The sequence below is a fragment of the Caretta caretta genome, chromosome 21 (genome assembly GCF_965140235.1).
Source record: "Caretta caretta isolate rCarCar2 chromosome 21, rCarCar1.hap1, whole genome shotgun sequence".
NCBI lineage: Eukaryota > Metazoa > Chordata > Testudines > Cheloniidae > Caretta > Caretta caretta.
Window position 1 is genome coordinate 18,144,365 of NC_134226.1, and position 25,343 is coordinate 18,169,707.

The 25,343-nt window shown below is 59.3% G+C and overlaps 1 protein-coding gene across 5 annotated transcripts in view; it reads left to right on the forward strand.

Annotated features, from left to right (window-relative positions):
* The window catches only part of AMPD2 (adenosine monophosphate deaminase 2), a 45,572-nt gene extending 20,927 nt beyond the window's left edge, over positions 1-24,645 (forward strand). For all 5 annotated transcript variants that reach the window (XM_075122099.1, XM_048826628.2, XM_075122100.1 and 2 more), the window contains 14 exons: positions 1,241-1,352; positions 8,875-9,061; positions 9,678-9,819; positions 10,778-10,867; positions 11,264-11,393; positions 12,566-12,760; positions 13,303-13,434; positions 14,251-14,414; positions 15,031-15,157; positions 15,531-15,694; positions 16,138-16,258; positions 18,386-18,559; positions 19,659-19,769; positions 21,832-24,645. In XM_075122099.1, the coding sequence (XP_074978200.1) occupies positions 1,241-1,352; positions 8,875-9,061; positions 9,678-9,819; positions 10,778-10,867; positions 11,264-11,393; positions 12,566-12,760; positions 13,303-13,434; positions 14,251-14,414; positions 15,031-15,157; positions 15,531-15,694; positions 16,138-16,258; positions 18,386-18,559; positions 19,659-19,769; positions 21,832-22,047 (2,065 nt within the window). In that variant the 3' untranslated portion in view covers positions 22,048-24,645. The remainder of the gene's footprint in view (positions 1-1,240; positions 1,353-8,874; positions 9,062-9,677; positions 9,820-10,777; positions 10,868-11,263; positions 11,394-12,565; positions 12,761-13,302; positions 13,435-14,250; positions 14,415-15,030; positions 15,158-15,530; positions 15,695-16,137; positions 16,259-18,385; positions 18,560-19,658; positions 19,770-21,831) is intronic.
* The last annotated feature ends 698 nt before the right edge of the window (positions 24,646-25,343 follow it).

A 25,343-nucleotide genomic window follows, 5' to 3' on the forward strand; every position in this document is an offset into this window, starting at 1 on the left:
GGCCAGGGACGTGGGGTGAGCTGGGAGCACCCTGGGGCTGCGGCTCCACCCGATCCCAGCCCGGCCTGGGAGCAGCATCCTCTAGGGGACCCACCAGGATGGTGCGGGATATCACAAATGAGCTCTGGGCGCTCCGGTCCCTCCTGCAGTAACTGCTCAGCTGGTGCCAAAGGGGCCAACCTGGGGGCTTTCCTGCACCCCCTCCCATTCCTGAGTGATGGTGTGTACTGGGGGCTCTGCAGGTAGCTCGGCGTGGGTGGGGGAACGGAAGAGGAAGGGATGGGGCCATGCATATCCTTCTGGGGAGCTGCTAAGCAGGGCGCTCTCTCTAGGGTGGGGAAGAAGGGGCCCAGCTAGGGGAGAAGAGGTGTGAGCTGGCTTCCCCTTCTGGAGGAGAAGGGGGAAGGGTGGGGTGTCCCCTCTGGACAGTGGCTAAGGAGGGCGCTTCCTCTAGGGTGAGGAAGGCAGGCAGACCTGGCATCCCTGTGATGGAAGCTTGTGATCCCATAGCTCTAGCAGCAGCCAGGCCAGCTGGTGCAGTGGGGTGGGTTTTGCTCCTGTGCCCTTTGGGGAAGGTGCCCGCCTCAGGGAGGCCGGGCTGGAGAGCTGGTGCTGGCCGGATCACTCGTCCCGCCGGGCACTCGCCCTCACTCTGAGCTCCCTTCCCACCTGCCTTTGCTTCCAGATGCTGCGGATGAGGCCAGTGGTGCCTCTTGTCTCTGTTGCGGTTTGTTTCTGTCCCCCTCGTTGCTCGTGCGTTCCTGGGCTGAGCTGCATGGGGCAGGGGGCTCAGTCAGAACCAGGTTCCCAGGAACCCAACCTCCAGCAGCCAAGCTGAGTCCCGATGCCCGGTGAATGGGACCCTCTTGAGTGCCATCTTCGCTACAGGCTGCTGCCCGGGAGATGGCACCCGTCTGGGCACTGGCTTCTCTCTTCAGCTGAGTGCCACCCCCTGGTGCACAGCGTGGCTGAGCTGTGAATCGGGTACTGGGTAACAGTGGTCGCACCTTTGCTGCTGTGTGGCTGCTGAGATCCCAGGGGAGCTCCCCCTGCCCTGCGCTTACCCCAGCTGTCCCCCCGCGGTGGGGGCCGAGTCCATGTTGCACATCCCCATGTGCCGTGTGTCTGTCTCTGGATAGCTCCACGGGCCTGTGTGCAAGTGATGGGGAGCAGAGGCGTGGCCAGGGCCAGACACCCGCCGTTGCCCCCTGACCCATCTTTTCCCCCCTCCCTCCCCCAGGCTGTACAAGGAGCAGAATGAGGACCTGGTGGATCATCTCCCCAAGGAGCGGGATGCGTTGCTGGAGCGGGAGTTCCAGAGGGTCACCATCTCCGGGGAAGAGACGTGTGGGGTGAGTTTGCCTGGCACAAGGGGCTGCCTAGGGGGAGTGGGAACTAAGGGTTACTTGGGTTACCCTTCCTCTCTCTCAAAGACCCCAGGAGCCAGCCACTCCCCTCTGTCTTGGGGCTGGATCAGAGCCAGTGCCCCCTAGAGGGGAAAGGCTCCTTGTCACAGGCATTGGCTGGCTAATGGGACTTGGGGTGGGATTGGAACTGGCACCCCCTGTGTTGCATTCTCTGGTCTCCCTGAGCCCACCAGTCCCTCTCCCCTCTCTGAGGTATATCTGTGCTGCAGGCAAAGGTCTGACCACACCTGTGATCTAGCGCGGGTAACAATAACAGTGAAGATCTGAAAACACAGACCCTGACACGGGCCAGCAACCCAAATACATCCCCCGAGTCTCTGGTGGGCTTGTAGAGGCGGCTAGCCCACACCACCATGTCCTCGCTGCGCTGTTCGCTCTAATCCCGCTGGCGCAGGCCATGCTGGTATGCCAGCCCATGCCGCAGTGACGCCTTCACCTTCATGTCACCGGGCACCTCGCTGCACCTGGTCTCGAGGACTGGGCCACAGCATCTGTCCCCAAATCCCCTCGTCTTGGGTGACGGGCAGCACACCTGCCCCTGAGTACCCGAGCCAGGGGCTGGCCTTCCCCTCTCCAGAACCAACAGAGTCCAGTGAGATCCTCGTGGGATCCCCTTGAACCCCATTCAGGGTCACCACTCCCCAGCTGGAGTCAATTGGCACAGTCCCATTGGAATCCACAGAGTGATGCTAGTTTACATCAGTTGAGGATGTGGCCCATTCTTCTCTCTCCCTGTCTCACTGGATCAAGGTGACATCTAAAAGTAGTTCCCAGCACAGTTCTCCGTGCTGAAATAGCAATGGGGACTCATCGGCCGAGCGTCTTCCCTTCCACAGCGTATCGCTGTGCAGCAGTGTGATCTGGCTAAGGAGTTCTGACCTGTACGGTGCCAGCTGCTTTCGTCTGGGAGAATCCATTGCTCCTTTATTAGCCCGTTAGTATTGCGGAAAGGGACCTGGCCCCCACTGTAATGGCTTTTACCAAACCTGCTCTAGATTGGATGTGTTCCTGTATTTAAAAGGTCGGGGGTTATTTGTGCAGGCAGGACAGAGAACCTGCCTACGACCCCTGAAGATCCGAGAGCAAAACTGACTGATCTAGGGAAGGAAATGCAAAGAGAAATCTGATAGCAGATGTAAGTAAGCAGGTGACGCTTGAATCCGCTATAAAGTATTGTTAGGAGCAAGAGGAAGTTTTAAAATACAAGGGGCCAGCTTCTCCGCTGGCAGAAATTGGTGTCGCTCCGCTAACTGACCACCAGCTCAGGATCTGGACCATGATTTCCATCTGGACAACGTCTCTAGAAACCCAGCCCACTGTGAGCCTGTTCTAACACCCACTGGAGTCAGGAGGGTCCCAGATCTGCAGAGGCATTTAGGTAACTCCCCAGTGGGAATCAGATGCCTAAATAGATTTGAGGATCTGGACCCGGGAGCCTTTGATTTCCGTGAGTTTTGGATTCGATCCTGTGTGTGCGCATGCATATGCATGTGTGGACACTAGGAATTCCGCTCCCGTGGTGCGAGCAGTGATGGGAACGCTCATGTCATCAGGAGCTCGCCGTGCCGTGCAGCCCTGTCGTCTTAGGGTGCGTTTACATGGCGAGCAGCAGCCCATGGCAGCCAGTCAGAGCCCTGGTTCGCAGAGCTTGCTGGGCCCACGCTATGGCCCGAAAGCAGCTGTTTAGAGATTTGGGCTCTGAAGCCCAGGGACCGGGGTGGGTTTCAGAGCCTGAGTGCCAGCCTGAATGTCTACGCAGCGAGTTTTAGCACTGTAGCGTGAGCCCCGTGGACCCGAGCCTGTAAACCTGAGCTCTGAGACTCGGTGCTCACTGTGTAGGTGGACCCTAAGAGACACTGCAGTGGTACGCTCCAGGAAGTGAAACGGCTAGTGGGCCCATTGCCTTGGCCTTTCTCTAGCCCTTTTTCCTCTCCTCCCCTGCGAGGCTAAACGTACCGATGCTGGTAAAGCACGTTATGATGCGTGGGTAGAAAAGAGCAATGTACTATGATTTGTCCAGCCAGTTCAATCCCTCCACTACTCAGCGTCCTCCAGCTCTGTATGGTTCTTCTTTCTCTTCCTGATCCTCTAATTCCTTGTCTCCCATCACCTTTGGCTTGTTGGCTGTGGGCTCTATCTGCCTCTGAACGTGCCAGGCAGAAAGAGCTGAAAAGGACAGCAGATAGGAAGTTACAGCATCTGGGGAGAGTCTGCAAAGCCACAGGGGACAGCACATCTCCTAGCACATCTATAACATATACAGCCTCTGCGTGGGAGATCGCCCGGCAGCGTGTCTGTAACGTGTACGCTCTCTGCGTGGGCGATCATAGAATCATAGAATATCAGGGTTGGAAGGGACCTCAGGAGGTCATCTAGTCCAACCCCCTGCTCAAAGCAGGACCAATCCCCAATTAAATCATCCCAGCCAGGGCTTTGTCAAGCCTGACTTAAAAACTTCTAAGGAAGGAGATTCCACCACCTCCCTAGGCAACGCATTCCAGTGTTTCACCACCCTCCTAGTGAAAAAGTTTTTCCTAATATCCAACCTAAACCTCCCCCACTGCAACTTGAGACCATTACTCCTTCTCCTGTCCTCTTCTACCACTGAGAATAGTCTAGAACCATCCTGACTGGAACCACCTCTCAGGTAGTTGAAAGCAGCTATCAAATCCCCCCTCATTCTTCTCTTCTGCAGACTAAACAATCCCAGTTCCCTCAGCCTCTCCTCATAAGTCATGTGTTCTAGACCCCTAATCATTTTTGTTGCCCTTCGCTGGTCTCTCTCCAATTTATCCACATCCTTCTTGTAGTGTGGGGCCCAAAACTGGACACAGTACTCCAGATGAGGCCTCACCAATGTCGAATAGAGGGGAACGATCACGTCCCTCGATCTGCTCGCTATGCCCCTACTTATCCATCCCAAAATGCCATTGGCCTTCTTGGCAAGAAGGGCACACTGCTGACTCATATCCAGCTTCTCGTCCACTGTCACCCCTAGGTCCTTTTCCGCAGAACTGCTGCCTAGCCATTCGGTCTCTAGTCTGTAGCGGTGCATTGGGTTCTTCCGTCCTAAGTGCAGGACTCTGCACTTATCCTTATTGAACCTCATCAGATTTCTTTTGGCCCAATCCTCCAATTTGTCTAGGTCCCTCTGTATCCTATCCCTGCCCTCCAGCATATCTACCACTCCTCCCAGTTTAGTATCATCCGCAAATTTGCTGAGAGTGCAATCCACACCGTCCTCCAGATCATTTATGAAGATATTGAACAAAACCGGCCCCAGGACCGACCCCTGGGGCACTCCACTTGACACCGGCTGCCAACTAGACATGGAGCCACTGATCACTACCCATTGAGCCCAACAATCTAGCCAACTTTCTACCCACCTTATAGTGCATTCATCCAGCCCGTACTTCTTTAACTTGCAGACAAGAATACTGTGGGAGACCGTGTCAAAAGCTTTGCTAAAGTCAAGAAACAATACATCCACTGCTTTCCCTTCATCCACAGAACCAGTAATCTCATCATAGAAGGCGATTAAATTAGTCAGGCATGACCTTCCCTTGGTGAATCCATGCTGACTGTTCCTGGTCACTTTCCTCTCATGTAAGTGCTTCAGGATTGATTCTTTGAGGACCTGCTCCATGATTTTTCCGGGGACTGAAGTGAGGCTGACTGGCCTGTAGTTCCCAGGATCCTCCTTCTTCCCTTTTTTAAAGATTGGCACTACATTAGCCTTTTTCCAGTCATCCGGGACTTCCCCCATTCGCCACGAGTTTTCAAAGATAATGGCCAATGGCTCTGCAATCACAGCCGCCAATTCCTTTAGCACTCTCAGATGCAACTCGTCCGGCCCCATGGACTTGTGCACAGCCAGCTTTTCTAAATAGTCCCTAACCACCTCTTTCTCCACAGAGGGCTGGCCATTTACTCCCCATGTTGTGATACCCAGCACAGCAGTCTGGGAGCTGTCCTTGTTAGTGAAGACAGAGGCAAAAAAAGCATTGAGTACATTAGCTTTTTCCACATCCTGTGTCACTAGGTTGCCTCCCTCATTCATTAAGGGGCCCACACTTTCCTTGGCTTTCTTCTTGTTGCCAACATACCAGAAGAAACCCTTCTTGTTACTCTTGACATCTCTTGCTAGCTGCAGCTCCAGCTGCGATTTGGCCCTCCTGATTTCATTCCTACATGCCCGAGCAATATTTTTATACTCTTCCCTGGTCATATGTCCAACCTTCCACTTCTTGTGAGCTTCTTTTTTATGTTTAAGATCCACTAGGATTTCACCGTTAAGCCAAGCTAGTCGCCTGCCATATTTACTATTCTTTCGACTCATCGGGATGGTTTGTCCCTGTAACCTCAACAGGGATTCCTTGAAATACAGCCAGCTCTCCTGGACTCCTTTCCCCTTCATGTTAGTCCCCCAGGGGATCCTACCCAGCGTGTCTGGCCCGGCAACGTGTCTGTAACGTGTACGCTCTCTGCGTGGGCGATCGTTCGGCGCCCGGCAGCACCTCTGTAACGTGTACGCTCTCTGCGTGGGCGATCGCCCGGCAGCGCCTCTGTAACGTGTACGCTCTCTGCGTGGGCGATCGCCCGGCGGCGCCTCTGTCACGTGTACGCTCTCTGCGTGGGCGATCGCCTGGCGGCGCCTCTGTCACGTGTACGCTCTCTGCGTGGGCGATCGCCTGGCGGCGCCTCTGTCACGTGTACGCTCTCTGCGTGGGCGATCGCCTGGCGGCGCCTCTGTCACGTGTACGCTCTCTGCGTGGGCGATCGCCCGGCGGTGCGTCTGTCACGTGTACGCTCTCTGCGTGGGCGATCGCCCGGCGGCGCATCTGTCACTTGTACGCTCTCTGCGTGGGCGATCGCCCGGCGCCCGGCAGCGCGTCTGTAACGTGTTCGCTCTCTGCGTGGGCGATCGCCCGGCGCCCGGCGGCGCGTCTGTCACGTGTACGCTCTCTGCGTGGGCGATCGCCCGGCGGCGCGTCTGTCACGTGTACGCTCTCTGCGTGGGCGATCGCCTGGCGGTGCGTCTGTCACGTGTACGCTCTCTGCGTGGGCGATCGCCCGGCGGCGCGTCTGTCACTTGTACGCTCTCTGCGTGGGCGATCGCCCGGCGCCCGGCAGCGCGTCTGTAACGTGTTCGCTCTCTGCGTGGGCGATCGCCCGGCGCCCGGCGGCGCGTCTGTCACGTGTACGCTCTCTGCGTGGGCGATCGCCCGGCGCCCGGCGGCGCGTCTGTCACGTGTACGCTCTCTGCGTGGGCGATCGCCCGGCGGCGCGTCTGTCACGTGTACGCTCTCTGCGTGGGCGATCGCCCGGCGGCGCGTCTGTCACGTGTTCGCTCTCTGCGTGGGCTATCGCCCGGCGGCGCGTCTGTCACGTGTTCGCTCTCTGCGTGGGCTATCGCCCGGCGGCGCGTCTGTCACGTGTTCGCTCTCTGCGTGGGCGATCGCCCGGCGGCGCGTCTGTCACGTGTTCGCTCTCTGCGTGGGCGATCGCCCGGCGGCGCGTCTGTCACGTGTACGCTCTCTGCGTGGGCGATCGCCCGGCGGCGCGTCTGTCACGTGTACGCTCTCTGCGTGGGCGATCGCCCGGCGGCGCGTCTGTCACGTGTACGCTCTCTGCGTGGGCGATCGCCTGGCGGTGCGTCTGTCACGTGTACGCTCTCTGCGTGGGCGATCGCCCGGCGCCCGGCAGCGCGTCTGTAACGTGTTCGCTCTCTGCGTGGGCGATCGCCCGGCGCCCGGCGGCGCGTCTGTCACGTGTACGCTCTCTGCGTGGGCGATCGCCCGGCGGCGCGTCTGTCACGTGTACGCTCTCTGCGTGGGCGATCACCCGGCGGCGCGTCTGTCACGTGTACGCTCTCTGCGTGGGCGATCGCCCGGCGGCGCGTCTGTCACGTGTTCGCTCTCTGCGTGGGCTATCGCCCGGCGGCGCGTCTGTCACGTGTTCGCTCTCTGCGTGGGCGATCGCCCGGCGGCGCGTCTGTCACGTGTACGCTCTCTGCGTGGGCTATCGCCCGGCGGCGCGTCTGTCACGTGTTCGCTCTCTGCGTGGGCGATCGCCCGGCGGCGCGTCTGTCACGTGTACGCTCTCTGCGTGGGCGATCGCCCGGCGGCGCGTCTGTCACGTGTACGCTCTCTGCGTGGGCGATCGCCCGGCGGCGCGTCTGTCACGTGTACGCTCTCTGCGTGGGCGATCGCCCAGCGGCGCGTCTGTCACGTGTACGCTCTCTGCATGGGCCATCACTCACTTGCACACGCATCCACGATGGGGACGTTAAACTGCCAAGGCAGCGTCGCCGTTGCAGCCTCAGCCACGTGCCTTCCTGCTCATTCACAAGATTCCTGGTGCTCGTCCGGATGGTCCTCAGCCATCGGTAGATGCAGTGGCAGCGTTTCCCTTTGCGTGGGTGTGTTACACGCTCGAGAGGATGTGGCTGTGCACAGATCCTCACGTGCAGCAGAGACGGAGTGGGCGTGTGTGCCCAGGAGGCTGCACTGACACGAGGAGTGGAGAGGCATCTTGGGGGAGGGGAGGAGAGCCCCCCCCGCATGTGTCTCTCCCACTGGCTGCTGGCCTAGAGCTGGGACGGATGTCACCTGGGCCAGGCAGGCTTTGGTCTTACGCCTCCAGCAGGCTTCCCTGCTACAGGAGAGGGGTAGATGGTGATTGGAGCTGGGATGTGGGGATGCACCCTCCCTTCTCTCTGTCCCCAAATCCCCCCTCTGGGAGATCCTTAGCCCCCTCCACTCTCCTTGGCTGAGGCCTGTAGCAGAGAGTTCATCTTCAGGCCACAGCCCCCTGTACATCCTCCCAGACTGGCTCAGCACCAGCATCCAAGGAAGGGACCCAGGCAGGGCGAGGCACCGTATCCTAGCACAGCTCCTGCAATAGGGAGGGTGATGGCTTCTATCTAGGGTGGCCGAGGAAAACCCTAAGATAGGAAATGAAGAGGTGACCAGCTGGGTCTGGTAGATCTTCAATCCTTGACAAGGACATTTGTGTGTGTGGGGGGGGGGGGGGGAGTGAGAGGGAGAGATCAGTGAAATTAAAAGGTAACATTTAAAAAGGATGAAACTCTTACTAAGTTAAAACTATTATTATTTTAAATCCACCGTGTATTGTTATCCTGCGGAACTTACTGCTGCAGGATATTACTGAAGAAAACCTGCTTCCAGATCCCAAACCTGCTGATCATTTTTTAACCCTTTACATGTGAGCAAGATATTCCCTCCTCCCCATGGGGAAAACCCAGACCCTATTCTAACCCCTTAAAGCACTGGCATTTACATCTTCCAGCATACCCCATAGGATGGATCCTCCCAGACCTCAGTGTTGGGAATGGAGCATGTTCATCCATGGAAACCTGCCCAGGTTGGTTCCAAGCCGTGTGCCTGACCCTGGTTAGAGCCCGTGTCTCCTGTTCGCCCTCCAGGTGCCCTTCACAGACCTGCTGGATGCAGCCAAGAGCGTGGTGAAGGCACTGTTCATCCGGGAGAAGTACATGGGGCTCTCCCTACAGAGCTTCTGCAAGACCACCGCCCGCTTCCTGGAGGAGCTCTCTGGGAAACCACTGGAGACCCGGGTCTATGAGGAGATCCCGGAGACCCCCGTGGCTGCAGGTGAGACCAGGGCTGCGGGGGGCAGGGGAGCAACGAGCGGCGGGGTAAACCCTGAGGTGCCCCAGGGTGGGAGCGTGATGGATGGCTGGGAGAGGGTGGGCTGCAGAATGGACTCCTGGGGGGATGGGGGGGAGGGGAAGAAGCCTCATCCCTTAGAACAATCCTGCCCAGGAATGGGGGGGGGGTTGAGCTAGTTGGGCTTTCCCAGCCCCCCTACACCCCTTCCCAGCCAACATCTCTCAGCTCACTGGGCAACCCGCCCCTTCACCACCTGCTGGCACTTGCATCCTGGTCATGCTCCCCCTGCCCCTGTTAATTAAAAGGGGGGGGGTCAGATGGGGGGGCCCTGAGGGAGGAGCGTCCCTGGTGGGGGGGAAGGGGCAAAAGTCTGGATTGCAAGATGGAGGGAGTCCCGGGGGGAGGGCGCGGCACTGAGCAGGCGAGAGACGTATCTGGACTGGGGAGGCCTGCTCTCAGGCTCCCCTCGCCTTTGCCGAAGATTCCTGTGCCTTGCCCTGGGGTGCCACGAGGGACCTGGTCCCAGGCTAGCGCTAGGGCCTGTCCAGACCCCAACCCAGTATGAACGCTCCCTGCGCTGCTGCTCCTCCTTTTGCAGATGCTCCTGTGCACCCCCCATTCACAGACCAGCACCCCTACGAGACCTGCCTCCCCGAGGCCATGCCGCCTGACCTGGGCTTCGGCCTCAGGATGGTCGGCAGCGTGATCCATGTCTACACCAAGCGGGATGTTGTGGACAGGTGAGGGAGGGGGAAGCGCAGGTGGGAGGGCGTCCGGGGCATGAACCCAGGTGTAACCCAGGTGCCGGCACGGCGAGAAGCAAGACCTGGCGGGTCTGAAAGGAGCCAGGTCTCTGCTGGAGAGGCAGCCTCTCTGGGGCACGTGGAATGGAACCCTGCCCATGGGCCCAATCCTGCCCCTTCCCCGCAGGCTCTCCCAGGCATTGCATCGCATGGCATGTGCAAATCCCCTTTTGCATCTGGGTGCCTTCCTGGGGCTAGCCTGGGGCCAGCAGGGTGGCCTCCCCTTGCCATCCCTTTGGGGTTTCTTCCTCTCATTCGCCCCACTTCTGCAAGCCTGGCTAGCTGGCTTTCTTCAGGTCGCCCAGAGAACCAGGGACAGAGCCCAGTCCCTGGTCCCAGCCTGGGCTCTAAGCACTGAGTGGCCACTGCCTCTCCCGGGAGGAATAATATTATTCATGGGAGGTTTTTTATTACATTGCATCGAAAGATCCCAGGGAGCCCTGTGAACTGTCACGTCCCTTAGAATCTAAGGGTAGCCGCCTCTGGGGTGGGTGTAGCCACTGCTTAACAGCCCCTGGCAACATGACCCAATGTGGGTGGGGAGGGGAGGTGACAGATAACACTGCCACTTGAAGTGGCTTGAGGGTTTGGGGAGGCAGCTGGAAACAACCCGTGTGAATGAGGCCTGGGTACTGGATTAACTCCCCTGCCCTTGGGAAAGATCTGAATGGCAGGGCAGTACCCTAGCCACAGGGCTATGGGGTACTCTGGGTGGGGATTTCTCTGCCTCTCCTCTGGAGCTTGGCCACCTTGTAAATAGTTCCTGGAGCAGGGACTTGACCTTGGGTCTCCCACATGCCAGCTGGGTTCCCTGCCCTGGCTGCTCCCTTTCCCTGTCCCCATGACTGTGCTTGACATGTCGGTGTGGCCAGCCCTGTGCTGTCTTCTCCCGCAGGAGCACGGAGCTGGACCTGCCGTACCCCAACCTGCAGGAGTTCATAGCCGACATGAACGTCTTGATGGCTCTTATCATCAATGGCCCCATGTAAGCAGAGCAGTTTCCCTTCCTGCCCGCTCCCCTAGGGCTGCACGGCTTAGGCAGCTGCTCCCACCCATGAAGCTGCCTGGCCCCTCTGTCGGGCTGGCTGCTGCACCGTTACAGCTACAGAGCTGAACTGAGGGCCGCCTCGTGTGTGAACGGGACCGGTCCAGCCTCAGGCTGCAGGCGGTACAGGATGCCCCCTCTTCAGACTCCAGCCCAAGAGTTGCAGTTAATAACACCAAGGCCACAGAGTGGCAGAGCCAGGGATCAAACCCAGGGCTTCTGGGTTCTAGTCCAGTGCTCTACCCACTAGGAAACTGCTGCCCTGCAGTGAAGGGGGTTTAGGCACAGGGGGTTGTGAACAGAGACCCCAGATCCGTCACCTGTTCGCTTGTCTAGAAAATCCTTCTGCTACCGGCGGCTGCAGTACCTGAGCTCCAAGTTCCAGATGCACGTCCTGCTCAACGAGATGAAGGAGCTGGCGGCTCAGAAGAAGGTTCCCCACCGGGACTTCTACAACATCCGCAAGGTACCATCAGGGCTGGAATCATAGAATCATAGAATATAAGAGTTGGAAGGGACCCCAGAAGGTCATCTAGTCCAACCCCCTGCTCGAAGCAGGACCAATTCCCAGTTAAATCATCCCAGCCAGGGCTTTGTCAAGCCTGACCTTAAAAACCTCTAAGGAAGGAGATTCTACCACCTCCCTAGGTAACACATTCCAGTGTTTCACCACCCTCTTAGTGAAAAAGTTTTTCCTAATATCCAATTTAAACCTCCCCCACTGCAGCTTGAGACCATTACTCCTCGTTCTGTCATCTGCTACCATTGAAAACAGTCTAGAGCCATCCTCTTTGGAACCCCCTTTCAGGTAGTTGAAAGCAGCTATCAAATCCCCCCTCATTCTTCTCTTCTGCAGGCTAAACAATCCCAGCTCCCTCAGCCTCTCCTCATAACTCATGTGTTCCAGACCCCTAATCATTTTTGTTGCCCTTCGCTGGTCTCTCTCAAATTTATCCACATCCTTCTTGTAGTGTGGGGCCCAAAACTGGACACAGTACTCCAGATGAGGCCTCACCAATGTCGAATAGAGGGGAACAATCACGTCCCTCGATCTGCTCACTATGCCCCTACTTATACATCCCAAAATGCCATTGGCCTTCTTGGCAAGAAGGGCACACTGCTGACTCATATCCAGCTTCTCGTCCACTGTCACCCCTAGGTCCTTTTCCGCAGAACTGCTGCCTAGCCATTCGGTCCCTAGTCTGTAGCTGTGCATTGGGTTCTTCCGTCCTAAGTGCAGGACCCTGCACTTATCCTTATTGAACCTCATCAGGAGCATCAGATTCAGGAGCTCACCCCGACCCTGTCTGCCCCGAGGCATCATCCCATGTAGCCAAGCAAATTCCTCGCTGGACTGACCGCCCTTGGGAGGGAGGTCCCTGTCCCCTGGGCTGGGGCAGCAGCACTGCTAGGTAGCAGGGGCCGCCTGCATCAGCGTCCATGACCCAAGTCGGTGCCAGTCCTCTCTGCTGTGCAGAGGCCATGAGCACCTCCCCACTGGGACTGAGACCCACCAGGCGGAGACGGCTTTCCGGTCCTCTGACCTTGGCTTGGCTTCCAACCTAGTGGTCAAGGGCTCCTGCTCCCTGCCCATGCTGGTGGGAGGCCTCAGTCATGTGTGTCCCTCCCCCCACGCAGGTGGACACGCACATCCACGCCTCATCCTGCATGAACCAGAAGCACCTGCTGCGCTTCATAAAGCGCACCATGAAGAAGCACCTGGATGAGATCGTGCACGTGGAGAAGGGCAAGGAGCAGACCCTGAAGGAGGTCTTCGAGACCATGAACCTCACAGCCTATGATCTCAGCGTGGACACGCTGGATGTCCATGCGGTACGTTGCCCTTGGGAGGTGCTCTGGCTCTGCTGCCCTCTGAGGACGGCCTCCTTGCTCTGGGCAGGATTGTGGCTCCCACCTGGGATGCCGGGAGAAGGTGCAGCACGGGAAAGCAAACCCATTCTGGGTAGAACCTGCCCCACTGTGCTCCCCAAGGGACCCGACTCTTGAGCTGGGGCTCCCGCGCCCAGTGCCTGCTCAGGCCAGCTGTCCCAGCACTGGCCTGCAGGGATGTCCTGCAGCTGAGGTAAGGGGATGCTCCAGCCCTGTGGCCTTTGCTGAGCTGAATGATGGATCCTCCGTGAGACCTGGGCAGCCGGGGCCCCTTGGGAGGAGAAGATGTTAGGTCTGGGGGAGAAGGCGCTGGAGGCAGGGGATGCTCGCCCCTGCCATGGGATGGGCACTAAGAGGATGGGTCTCTGCAGACTTGCTCTGGTGGGAGCCAGGGAGGGGCAGTTGGATCACTGGGCTGGGCTGGGTCTGTGTGTGCTCCTCACATGGCTGCTTGTGTGCTGATGTGTCCCTCTGCCCGGCGGCAGGACCGTAACACCTTCCACCGCTTTGACAAGTTCAACACTAAGTACAACCCCATCGGGGAGTCCATCCTGCGCGAGATCTTCATCAAGACAGACAACCAGGTCTCGGGGAAGTACTTCGCCCACATCATCAAGGTGAGAGCTGCCTCTGGGCCTGTGCTCCCAGGAGGGGCATCGCCCCGGGCCCTGGCACCTCTGCCACCCTGCTGCGGAGACCAGTCCCACTCGCCTGCCAGCCCCCATGAGCGGGCAGCCTGGGAAGGAAGCCAAAGGCCGATTCTGTCATGGCGGCAGGGTCACCAAGGGCGAGTGCAGCCTGGCAATGGTGCCTCCTTCCCTGGCACCGGCTCACTGTTCGAATCTGTCTCTTGCTTGATCCCGCTGGTGAATGGCGAGTGGATTTAGTGTCCGGGATGCTCAGTCTTATTGACGTGTTTGCAAGGCCGGGTGTCGGGAAACAGCAGCATAGAGATGGGGAGCACATGATGGAAATGGAGCTAAAAGACTGTTTGAGGGAGCGGGGGTGGGGGATCCAGAGAAGAGAACCTCCTGGGGTGAAAACGTGTGTGCGCACGGAGGGTGGGGGACATATAGGATGTGCCCGATGTGGGGCTGGCTGTCTCCCCTAGTGAGGCCTGTTTGTGTGTGGGGGGGGTTGGGGGAAGAAGCTCATGTTTCATGAGCTGCATGTGGGGGTCTTACATCACTGTAGCATGCACACGCGTGCCTTTGATTCAGGAGGCAAAATGCGCAGACATCCACGTTGCAAGTCCAGACTCACACTTGCATTGCTGTTTTGCAAACTGAGACATGCACGAACATGTGTGTCTCCCTGTGTCGCACGTGTGTGTCTCTCCTCGTGTCTCACGAGCCGAGGCTTGCGTTTCCCAGCCAGCCCGCTGGCTGGTAGGGCACTTTCCACGGCGAATGTGCTTGTTACCCTCTCCGCAGGAGGTGATGTCCGACCTGGAGGAGAGCAAGTATCAGAACGCGGAGCTGCGGCTGTCTGTCTACGGCAGGTCGCGGGATGAGTGGGACAAGCTGGCCAAGTGGGCCGTGAGTCACAAGGTGCACTCCAACAACGTGCGCTGGCTGGTGCAGGTGCCGCGCCTCTTGTGAGTAGTCAGTCTGCGGGGCCAGGGCAGCAGGGCTGGTCACATGGGCTTTGTGCCAGGGACTGACCCTTCCAGCCAAGGATGACAACAATGATTCGTTGTATTCCAGTAGCCCTGCTCTGGGGCCTGGGCTTGGCTAAACCTGGACAGTCCAGGAGCTCCCTGGTGGGGCAGTGTCCTGACCCAAGTGGCAAGGGATCCAGCTGGAGGGGGAGCCATCCTGCATCTCCACACCCAAGCAGGCATCAGGCTCATTGGGAAGCCTGGTTCCAGGGCCCAGGAGCTAGGTGAACCCAACCAAGGGAGGGATGGGACTGGGGGAGGCAGCAGGATGAGGGAGCCTGGAAGGGGGGGAACTGACAGCTGAGTCTCTTCAGGGAGCAGAGGAGTCAGGCTCCAGCATCTAGAAGAATCCTACGCCCACCAGCCCAGGGATAGCAGGGCTAGTGGCCTGATGCCCTGCCCTGTGTAAATCAGGACTAGCCCCATTGAAGTTGGGGGCGTTAGCCTGGTGTAAGCGAGAGCAGGATCCGGCCCCAGGGAGCAAGTTGGCCGTGGTGGGGAGGCTTCCCGGTCTGAGCCTGCCCTCGGCGGGGCCCCTCTCTGTCTCTCTCAGCGATGTGTACCGCACCAAGAAGCAGCTGGCCAACTTCCAGGAGATGCTGGAGAATATTTTCCTGCCCCTCTTCGAAGCCACCATCCATCCTGCCAGCCACCCGGAGCTACACCTCTTCCTGGAGCACGTGTGTGCCGCCCGCAGGGCTTGGGGACCGGGTTGGACTGGGCTGGGGGCAGCGGGGGGGGGGGGGCAGGGACTGTCCAGCGCAGGCCCCTGTGTGTGGCACAGTTGAGTGCTTCTGTGGGGTGACAGGAGCCTTCTGTGGGAGGGTAACATGCCAGATCTGGGATCCATCAGACTCCTGCTTCTGTGGTGCCCTGCCCCTGACCTGGGCACATCAGTCCCTCTTCTGCCAGCTCGCCTGGGGGATGGGCATGGGGTCTGTAGTCACCCGGGAGGGGGCAGCACTGCCTCCAGCAGGGGGGGCCCTGGGAAGGTCCTCCTGCCCTGAGCCGTGCGCTCCTCGTCCAGCTTCCCGCGCTCCCTCCCCACGGCAGGTGGACGGCTTTGACAGCGTGGACGACGAATCCAAGCCGGAGCATCGCATCTTCAACCAGGACAGCCCGCTGCCCGGGGCCTGGGTCGAGGAAGACAACCCGCCCTACTCGTACTACCTGTACTACATGTATGCCAACATGACAGTGCTGAACCACCTGCGCAGGTAGGAGCCCCCCCCCCTCCCGCGTGAGCCCCCCGTGCGGGGGAGGAGTTATCTGTGCAGGTAGAGGGAGCCCTCTCTCCCCACCTGGCCCATCCCCACGGCACTGGGGGTGGGGGCTCCTGGCAGGTTGCATGGACCCATAGAGGACATTACTAATCCGTCTGTTCGTGTCCTGCCAGGAGGCTGTCTGTTACACCCCCCGTGGCTATGGAGCGCCCCTTTGTGGCTGGGGCATTTCACAGCAGGGTATGGGATGCTGTCTAGAGTGCAGGGTCTGTCTGGGGATTCCCTATCCAGGAGAGCCCGCTCCTGGGGGTTGCATTTGGGTGGTGGCGGTTCCCAGCATCCCCTCCCCCCGTGGCTCCCTGGCTCACGTGCTGTGGGTCTGTGCCCACGACAGGCAGTGGCCGGTCGCTGACCTGCTTTTGGCAACCTCTCTGCAGGAAGAGGGGCTTCCACACTTTTGTACTGCGCCCTCACTGCGGGGAGGCGGGCCCGATCCACCACCTGGTGTCAGCCTTCATGCTGTCGGAGAACATCTCGCACGGGCTGCTGCTCCGCAAGGTAAGAACCCAGACACCCATGCAGTCGGCTCTTGTCGGGTACCGGCAATCCTGACACACCAGTGGAGCACGAGACGGGCGGGCAGGGGGCTGTGATGTTACCGGCACAGATGGCTGCATCTCCATCATGGCAGGTCTTGGGGAAGGCCTTGGCTGGTGGGGAGCCTGGATACCATGGTGATGGGCACGTTAAGCGAACTTAGCTAGGTTAGGGTGCTACAAATGCCAAGACAGAGGGACAGCTGCTGCCTGATCCTGCTGACTATGCCACTGTGACAGGCTGGGTCACAGAAACCCACTTGGGACTGCCACCTGATGTGCCTAGACTACCTGGAGTACTGTGTCCAGTTTTGGGCCCCACACTTCAAGAAGGATGTGGATAAATTGGAGAGAGTCCAGCGAAGGGCAACAAAAATGATTAGGGGTCTGGAACACATGAGTTATGAGGAGAGGCTGAGGGAGCTGGGATTGTTTAGCCTGCAGAAGAGAAGAATGAGGGGGGATTTGATAGCTGCTTTCAACTACCTGAAAGGGGGTTCCAAAGAGGATGGCTCTAGACTGTTCTCAATGGTAGCAGATGACAGAACGAGGAGTAATGGTCTCAAGTTGCAGTGGGGGAGGTTTAGATTGGATATTAGGAAAAACTTTTTCACTAAGAGGGTGGTGAAACACTGGAATGCGTTACCTAGGGAGGTGGTAGAATCTCCTTCCTTAGAGGTTTTTAAGGTCAGGCTTGACAAAGCCCTGGCTGGGATGATTTAACTGGGAATTGGTCCTGCTTCGAGCAGGGGGTTGGACTAGATGACCTTCTGGGGTCCCTTCCAACCCTGATATTCTATGACTCTATGATACCTCTGAGCCCCTTTTTCCCTGGCAGCTTGGGACTTCAGTGCCCTGCCTGGTTGTGCCAGACACGCCAGCCTGCTGCAAAGACAGACCCAGGTCTGAACCACGTCCCCCAAAAGCTGCAGGCTTAACTGAAAACAGCTTACAAAGTGCTCCTGTCTCTAGCACCCAGATACCCAGTTCCCAATGGGATTCAAACCCCAAATAAATCCATTTTACTCTGTTTAAAGCTTATACAGGGTAAACTCATAAATTGTCCACCCTCTATAACACTAATAGAAAGATATGTACAAGTGTTTGCTCCCCCAGGAATTAATTGCTTGCTCTGAGTTAGTTAATAAGTAAAAAGTGATTTTATTAAATACAGAAAGTAGGATTTAAGGGGTTCCAAGTAGTAACAGACAGAACAAAGTGAATTACCAAGCAAAATAAAACAAAAATGTGCAAGTCTAAGCCTAAAACAATAGGAAACTAAATGCAGGTAAATCTCACCCTCAGAGATGTTCCAATAAGCTTCTTTGACAGACTAGACTCCTTCCTAGTCTGGGTCCAGCAATCACTCACACCCCTATAGTTACTTTGTTCCAGTTTCTTTCAGGCATCTCTTTGGGGTGGAGAGGCTCTCTCTTGAGCCAGCTGAAGACAAAATGGGGGGGATTTCAGGGGCTTATATAGTCTTTCTCTTGTGGGTGGTAACCCCTTTGTTCTCTTGGGTAAAATCCCCTCCACAAGATGGAGTTTTGCAGTCACCTGGGCAAGTCCAATGTCTATGAATGATTCAGCTTTTTGCAGGCCGACGCCATTGTTTACACGTTAGTTTGAACGTTCCCAGGAAAGCTTAGATGTGGACTGGCGTCTTCCAAGGTCCATTGTTAGCTTAGCACTCCCAATTACTTGAATAACCCCTTCTCACCATGTTGACCAAATCTACTTTATGTGCTTTCTACAGCAAACGCTTTAAATCCAAGCATAGAGCCAACGCTCGTAACTTCAGATATAAACATGATCCATGCCCACAGATAGGATGAAGACGTTCAGTGGAGCGTAACCTTTGCAGAGAGATGTCACGTGGCATGTCTAGCTGAAAGCATATTCCAGTTATGTCACATATACACTCAGAAGCATCTCTCTCTAAAGTCTTATGGGTGCAACGTCAGCGGGATAGCGAACGGGCGTGGCGCCGTGGGGTCTGACCCGGGCTCCGCGGGGGGTGGGGAAGTCGGGCTCTGAGGGGAGCTGCTCTGCCCCGTTAACCACGCTGCCCCCGGCTCGTCCTGGCCAGGCGCCGGTGCTGCAGTATCTCTACTACCTAGCCCAGATCGGCATCGCCATGTCCCCGCTCAGCAACAACAGTCTCTTCCTGAGCTACCACCGCAACCCGCTGCCCGAGTACCTGTCCCGCGGCCTGATGGTCTCGCTCTCCACGGACGACCCCCTGCAGTTCCACTTCACCAAGGTGAGCAAGTCGCAGCGCCCAGGGCCGAGAGCCCCGCTGCCCCAGGCGGCTCTGCAAAGCGCCCTCTGGGGGCCCTGTGTCACTCTCGGGGAGACGCCAGCAGCCGGGGGGGCCTGGGAGGGGAGCAGGAGCAGCAGGTGCTGACCTTTGGGGAAAGATGACCAGAGCTGGATGTGTCTAGCTTGGCCCAGGGTGGTAGCTGGGGCCATGAGACCAGCCTTGGTGCGCATGCAGGCTGTGACCCCAAGGCTCGGGAGGGCTTGCAGGTGGCACAAGGATGCATCGCTAGGGTGGAAAAGGTGAGAAGACCCTTCTTGCCAGGGAATGGGCTGGGGCCCCTGTTCTGTGTCAGGAGCCAGAGGGTTCTGTGTGGGGTGCCTGGAGCAGAGGTGGCGCTGGTGAGAGCAGACACTTGGCTGCAAGCAGCCACCTGTACCGTGATGCAGGAGACGCTGCTCCCAGGGCTTGCTTTGATCCTGCTGCTCCCGGGCCCCCCAGTCGTTCCCAGATTTCTGTCTGCCCTGCCTTTTGGCAGCAAGTCCAGCTCCAGCCAGCTGGGGGACTGTGCCCTGCCCCCAGGCCGGGATTCCTCTGGCTCCAGTGCCAGTCCCCAGCAGGTGAAATGCCAGGAAAGCTGGGACTATCGGTGCCCTTTCCCCTCCATTGTGGGCCCATTCAGGGCCAGGACTCCTCCCCAGTCTCCTGGCGCCCGGTGCATGCAAACAGGAGATGCATGCGCCATGGCCCCGGGGAGAGGCGTGAGGGGTGGAGGCGGTTGCAGAATTCTCCCCACCAGGAACCAGCTGTGCTCACCAACGGCACTTTAGGGCATGAGGAGCCCTCCTGCTGCCCCCTCATGGGAAGCGTCTGCACTGCGGCTTCCCCTTCCCCTGGCAGGGCAGGGCGGAGGCTCACGGGGCAGGGCAGTGTGGAGGAAGCATGCTGTGGTGCTGCCCAGGCTGGTGGTTCGCTGCAGCGATCAGCAGCCCACCCCACTCTCCTGCCCCGCTGCAGGCAGGGACGGGGTGAGAGGATGCTCTGGGGAGCTGGCTGCTCGGGGGGCAGCCGGGGCCAGTCTGATGCGGGCGTGCCGTTGCAGGAGCCCCTGATGGAAGAGTACAGCATCGCCACGCAGGTGTGGAAGCTCAGCTCCTGTGACATGTGTGAACTCGCTCGCAACAGTGTGCTGATGAGCGGCTTCTCCCACAAGGTGACGCCAGGGCCCCCCACCCCCGGGCACGGCCCCCTTGTGCGCCGGGAGCCCAGCACGCGCTCAAAGCCTGGGCCGCTCAAGAGTGTACAGGCCACGCTGCGGGACCTCAGCAGGTTCCTGCCCCCAGCCTGGCGTTAGGGGGCGCTGTGCTCTGTACCCCACACCCCCCATCTCCAGCCCCCCAGCCTGGTGTTAGGGGGCGCTGTGCTCTGTACCCTAAACTCCCCATCTCCAGCCCCCCAGCCTGGCGTTAGGGGGCGCTGTGCTCTGTACCCCACACCCCCCATCTCCAGCCCCCCAGCCTGGCGTTAGGGGGCGCTGTGCTCTGTACCCTAAACCCCCCATCTCCAGCCCCCCAGCCTGGCGTTAGGGGGCGCTGTGATCTGTACCCTAAACCCCCCATCTCCAGCCTCCCCCCCCCTCAGCCTGGCGTTAGGGGGCGCTGTGCTCTGTACCTACACCCCCATCTCCAGCCCCCCAGCCTGGCGTTAGGGGGCGCTGTGATCTGTACCCCACACCCCCCATCTCCAGCCCCCCAGCCTGGCGTTAGGGGGCGCTGTGCTCTGTACCCCACACCCCCCATCTCCAGCCCCCCAGCCTGGCGTTAGGGGGCGCTGTGCTCTGTACCCTAAACTCCCCATCTCCAGCCCCTCAGCCTGGCGTTAGGGGGCGCTGTGCTCTGTACCCTAAACTCCCCATCTCCAGCCCCTCAGCCTGGCGTTAGGGGGCGCTGTGCTCTGTACCCTATACCCCCCATCTCCAGCCTCCCCCCCCCGCCTGGCGTTAGGGGGCGCTGTGCTCTGTACCCCACACCCCCCATCTCCAGCCTCCCCTCCCCCCCCCAGCCTGGCGTTAGGGGGCGCTGTGCTCTGTACCCTACACCCCCCATCTCCAGCCCCCCAGCCTGGCATTAGGGGGCGCTGTGCTCTGTACCCCACACCCCCCATCTCCAGCCTCCCCTCCCCCCCCAGCCTGGCGTTAGGGGGCGCTGTGCTCTGTACCCTACACCCCCCATCTCCAGCCCCCCAGCCTGGCGTTAGGGGGCGCTGTGCTCTGTACCCTAAACCCCCCATCTCCAGCCTCCCCTCCCCCCCCAGCCTGGCGTTAGGGGGCGCTGTGCTCTCTACTCTAAACCCTCCATCTCCAGCCTCCCCCCCCCCCCAGCCTGGCGTTAGGGGGCGCTGTGCTCTGTACCCTACACCCCCCATCTCCAGCCCCCCAGCCTGGCGTTAGGGGGCGCTGTGCTCTGTACCCTACACCCCCCATCTCCAGCCCCCCCGCCTGGCGTTAGGGGCGCTGTGCTCTGTACCCTAAACTCCCCATCTCCAGCCTCCCCTCCCCCCCCAGCCTGGCGTTAGGGGGCGCTGTGCTCTGTACCCTAAACCCCCATCTCCAGCCCCCCAGCCTGGTGTTAGGGGGCGCTGTGCTCTGTACCCTAAACCCCCCATCTCCAGCCTCCCCTCCCCCCCCAGCCTGGCGTTAGGGGGCGCTGTGCTCTCTACCCTAAACCCCGCATCTCCAGCCTCCCCTCCCCCCCCAGCCTGGCGTTAGGGGGCGCTGTGCTCTGTACCCCGCCCTTGCCCCATCTCCCAGCTGCTGCAGAGGGGCCTGTGGTGCTGGAGGGGAGGTCCTGCCGAGTGGCACACGCTGCTTCTGCCAGAGTCCGTGCCGCAGCGCGGTGCCAGGGGCTCTGTGCTTCCGGAGCTGCACTGCCTTTCAGGCGAGAGACAAACCAGAGGCTGGGACCTTTCGTGCCTGTTACTGAGCCCCTGGCACATCGTCCGGAGAGTGGGGGGTTGGCCAGATTCCAGCTCTAGCTATTCCATGCCTGCTCCATGAATCCCCCAGCACATCTTGGATACGGGGTTCTTGTTCACTCTCCAGCCGTGACTGTTACATAGCATTGCTGCACTCTGTTATACGACTGCTGCTCCCCACCCCAGAGGTGGCTGCATTTCAGCAGTGGGTAAAGGCACCCCTCCCAGCCAGCATGTGATCCATCAGGCTGAAAGTCTCATCCTGAGACCTCCTGAGCATCCGTCTCTGCCCTCTTTCCCAGGTGAAGAGCTACTGGCTGGGGCCCAATTACCTGAAGGAAGGGTCCGAGGGGAATGACATCAGACGCACCAACGTGCCGGACATCCGGGTGAGCTACCGCTTTGAGACGCTGTGCCAGGAGCTGACACTGATCACGCAGGCCGTGCAGACGGCGGAGCTGGAGACCATCCAGGAAGAGGACTCCCTAACCATGAGCTCCAGCCTGGGCACGCAGTGAAGGACGCTGGTCTGCGCGCTCCCCGCAGGGGGCTGGCCTGGCGCATGAGAACCCCCTGCTGCCTTTCATAGCATCTGCACTCCTGGCCCCGGGGATCCTGTCCGTTCCCTGTCGTTGGGTTCGCTGCATTCCCCTTTGCTTGGTGTTTCCCCGAGGAAGGGGCTCATTCTCTTTCCTGAGCGGCTGCCCTTGGGAATGGGCTGGGGCCTTTTTAGTTGGTTGCTTTGGGTTGTTAGTTTTCTTCTGCGTTTGTTCTTTTTTTTTTTTTTTTTTACTCCTGCTGGACTCTAGCGTGAGGGTCTGCGGGGCCGTTTGGGGGCACTAGTGCAGAGGGAGCTGGGTGGAAGGCCGGGCGTGTGGATCCTGGCACCATGGGGAGAGGAGACACGAGGGGGTTGGCGTGTAACCGCACAGGCCCCGGTGAGAGGCTTGGAGGTGCTAGTGAGCCTGCGGCAGGCAATTGTGGCGTGAGCGTGCTGGTGTGAAAACTCTGGTACGTGTCAAGGGGCTGGCGCCCCTCTCGCTTGGTGGGGATGCACGTGGGTGGGGGCTGCTGGAGCATGGTGCTCTGGGCAGGTGCCATGCCCAGTGTGGCTTATGTTACGCCTGGGAAAGGTGTTGCCTTGAGATTATCAGTCCGGTGAGTTCTGTGGCTGGATGTCTCTGTGTCTGGAGCTGTAGCCATGAGGGCAGGTGGTTGAGAGCTGGGCTTGCCCTTGCCCAGTACTCCAGCCTGCTGCAGCCATGCCCCCTGCCCCACACGGCTGAGCTCTATGGGCCACGGTGCCGGGGGCTGGCTGGGTCATGGACTTCTCAAAGAAAGGAGGATCCACCCTCCAGATTCCTCAAACAGTGACACCTGAGTCCTCCGACCCGGCCTGTGGTCCTGCCCTGGGTTGGCATGGGGGGAAGGCCGGGGCAGAGGTATTTTTAACTCCGTACGCATCTGGTGTCAGTCTGAGCTTTTCTCTGTCAGTGGCAAGGGAGGGCCCTGGGCGTCTTTATTAACCTTCTAGCTCCTGGGAACCGCCCAGTCAGGGCAGTCACAGCCAGCCTCGTCTCTCGGGGGCAGTTCCTGTGGGAGACCCCGGGAGCTCCCTGGCAGCAGTAGGGAGCGAGGCCCCAGTTGTCTGTGCCTGGTGCCCAACTTCATCTGGGTGTGTTGGGGTGCAGAACCATCCTCCCACACGCGCTGCTTCGCAGCTGTCCCCGTCCCCTGCTGGGCCACCGCGGCCCCGCCTGCTCTGCTCCCATGCATCAGGGGCCGGCCATGGGCTTGCAGAGCGCTCTGTGGCCAAGTCCCCGTGGCATTACCCAGAGGGGCCCTAGATCTGACGGGCCCTCCCCCCCCCCACCTCTGTTCTAGGGTCCTGGACTACCGCGAAGGGACAGTGCCAGAGTCCAGGGGGTGGGGAAGGAACCGTCTCTGGCCCCCCATGGAACGGCTCCAGACCACGTGCTCCCCGCCCCTGTGACTGCTGTGAGGAAGAGAGGCCCTGCCTGCTCTGCTGGGGTGCAGTGCAGAGCTCAGGCCCCAGGTCCCCTGGAAGGGAAGTTTGTATAGGTTGGGGGGTGACCCCTTTGCTGGGGAGGGGCTGGCTGTACGTGGCAGGGGCCAGAGCTGCCCCCCCTGCCCTAGAAACAGGCCCCTGGACTCTGTGCCCTTGTCTCTCTCCCCTGCATTTGGGCCCCGGGTAGCCAGTACAGCTAGGCAGCCCTGGTACCACACCCATCTCGCCGCCATGGTGAGAGATCAGGGGGTCGCACATGGGCGGGAGGTTCCCTGCCCCCACTGGCTCCTGGGAGCAGCCCCCTATGCCGGGGCAAAGCTCAGCTCCCTCCCCCCTTAACTCTGGTCACAGTCACTGCCTGGGCCCATATGTGCGGGGCACTCTCCTCCGTCCATCCCCGTCCCCTTGCTCCTCCCCACACGCCCGCTCAGCCCGGCTCCCTCCAGGGCTGTTCGGTCAGCTGGACCTGTTCCCCCAGAGCCCCGGCCACAGCAGGCTGCTCCCGCTCTGACCCTCCAGGTCCTGTCAGACAATTCCAGCCGCCGCACCCTGGCCACTGGTCTAGCTGATGTCTGGGGGGCCCCAGGCCCTGTCCCAGAGCATTCACGGTGGGGCTGGTCCATGGGGGGTAGGAGCTCTCCGTCCATGTGTTAGTCCTGCCCCATGCCCCTTACCTGGGGTCCTGGTGCCGGAAGCTCTGAGGAGCCGTCGCTGCCCTGCAGGCTCTGGCCGGTGCTGGCCCACAGAGCAGTGCGGATCAGAGCCACAAGCAGGGTCCAAAGCAGAGGGACTCTGCAGATCCTGGCTAAGGAGTGGGGACGGGGACTATCCACCCAGTGGCCAGGTTTATCAGTGGGGGATTATCCCCCATACTTGCCCCCCTGCTTCACCGGAGCCTGTCCCACTTCTCCGTGCTGCCTAAGCCGAGAAAGTTTTGATTTTTGTGTACCTTAGAGCTGTATTTTACCCTCCCACTCACACTCTGGTGTTGCTGTGTCATTCGATTAAACAGCCAGCACGCAGTTGTCGTTCTCCATTGTCATGTCAAAAAAGAGCATGATCAATAAATACAAACTATTTAAGTAAACTCCCGGGGTGTGTGTGACTCCCTGAGTGGGGTGGGGACATGGGACCCGCCTTCACCGCGATTCCACTGCTCATCGCTGCGCCGATTTCTACGTGCAAATGGCTGCAGGAGCCGTGAGTCACTAATAATGCTCAGGCCTCGCTGTGGCTCTGGCTCCCAGTTGCCTTCCAAACCTGAGATTAAACCCTGGTGCCTGTGGGATGGGTTATTACCCCTCATCTTCCAGATCAGGAAACAGGCGCAGCCCGAGCCAGTGGCACAGCAAGGATTGACCAGGCGCCCAGCACACGCTGCTCTGTCACTCAGCTTGTGCTCAAGCCTGGTCCTTGGAGAGCTCAGAGCAGCAAAGGGGGAGGGTAGGTACTAAAGAGGAAAGCACCAGGCTCCTGCCTCTTTCTAATGTGCAGGACACAGTGAGTTAGTGGATTTTGACCCTCGGGAACAGTTCACACCGAGGTAGGGAAGCAAACGGGTCTGTCATAGAACATCAGGGTTGGAAGGGACCCCAGAAGGTCATCTAGTCCAACCCCCTGCTCAAAGCTGGACCAATTCCCAGTTAAATCATCCCAGCCAGGGCTTTGTCAAGCCTGACCTTAAAAACCTCTAAGGAAGGAGATTCTACCACCTCCCTAGGTAACGCATTCCAGTGTTTCACCACCCTCTTAGTGAAAAAGTTTTTCCTAATATCCAATCTAAAC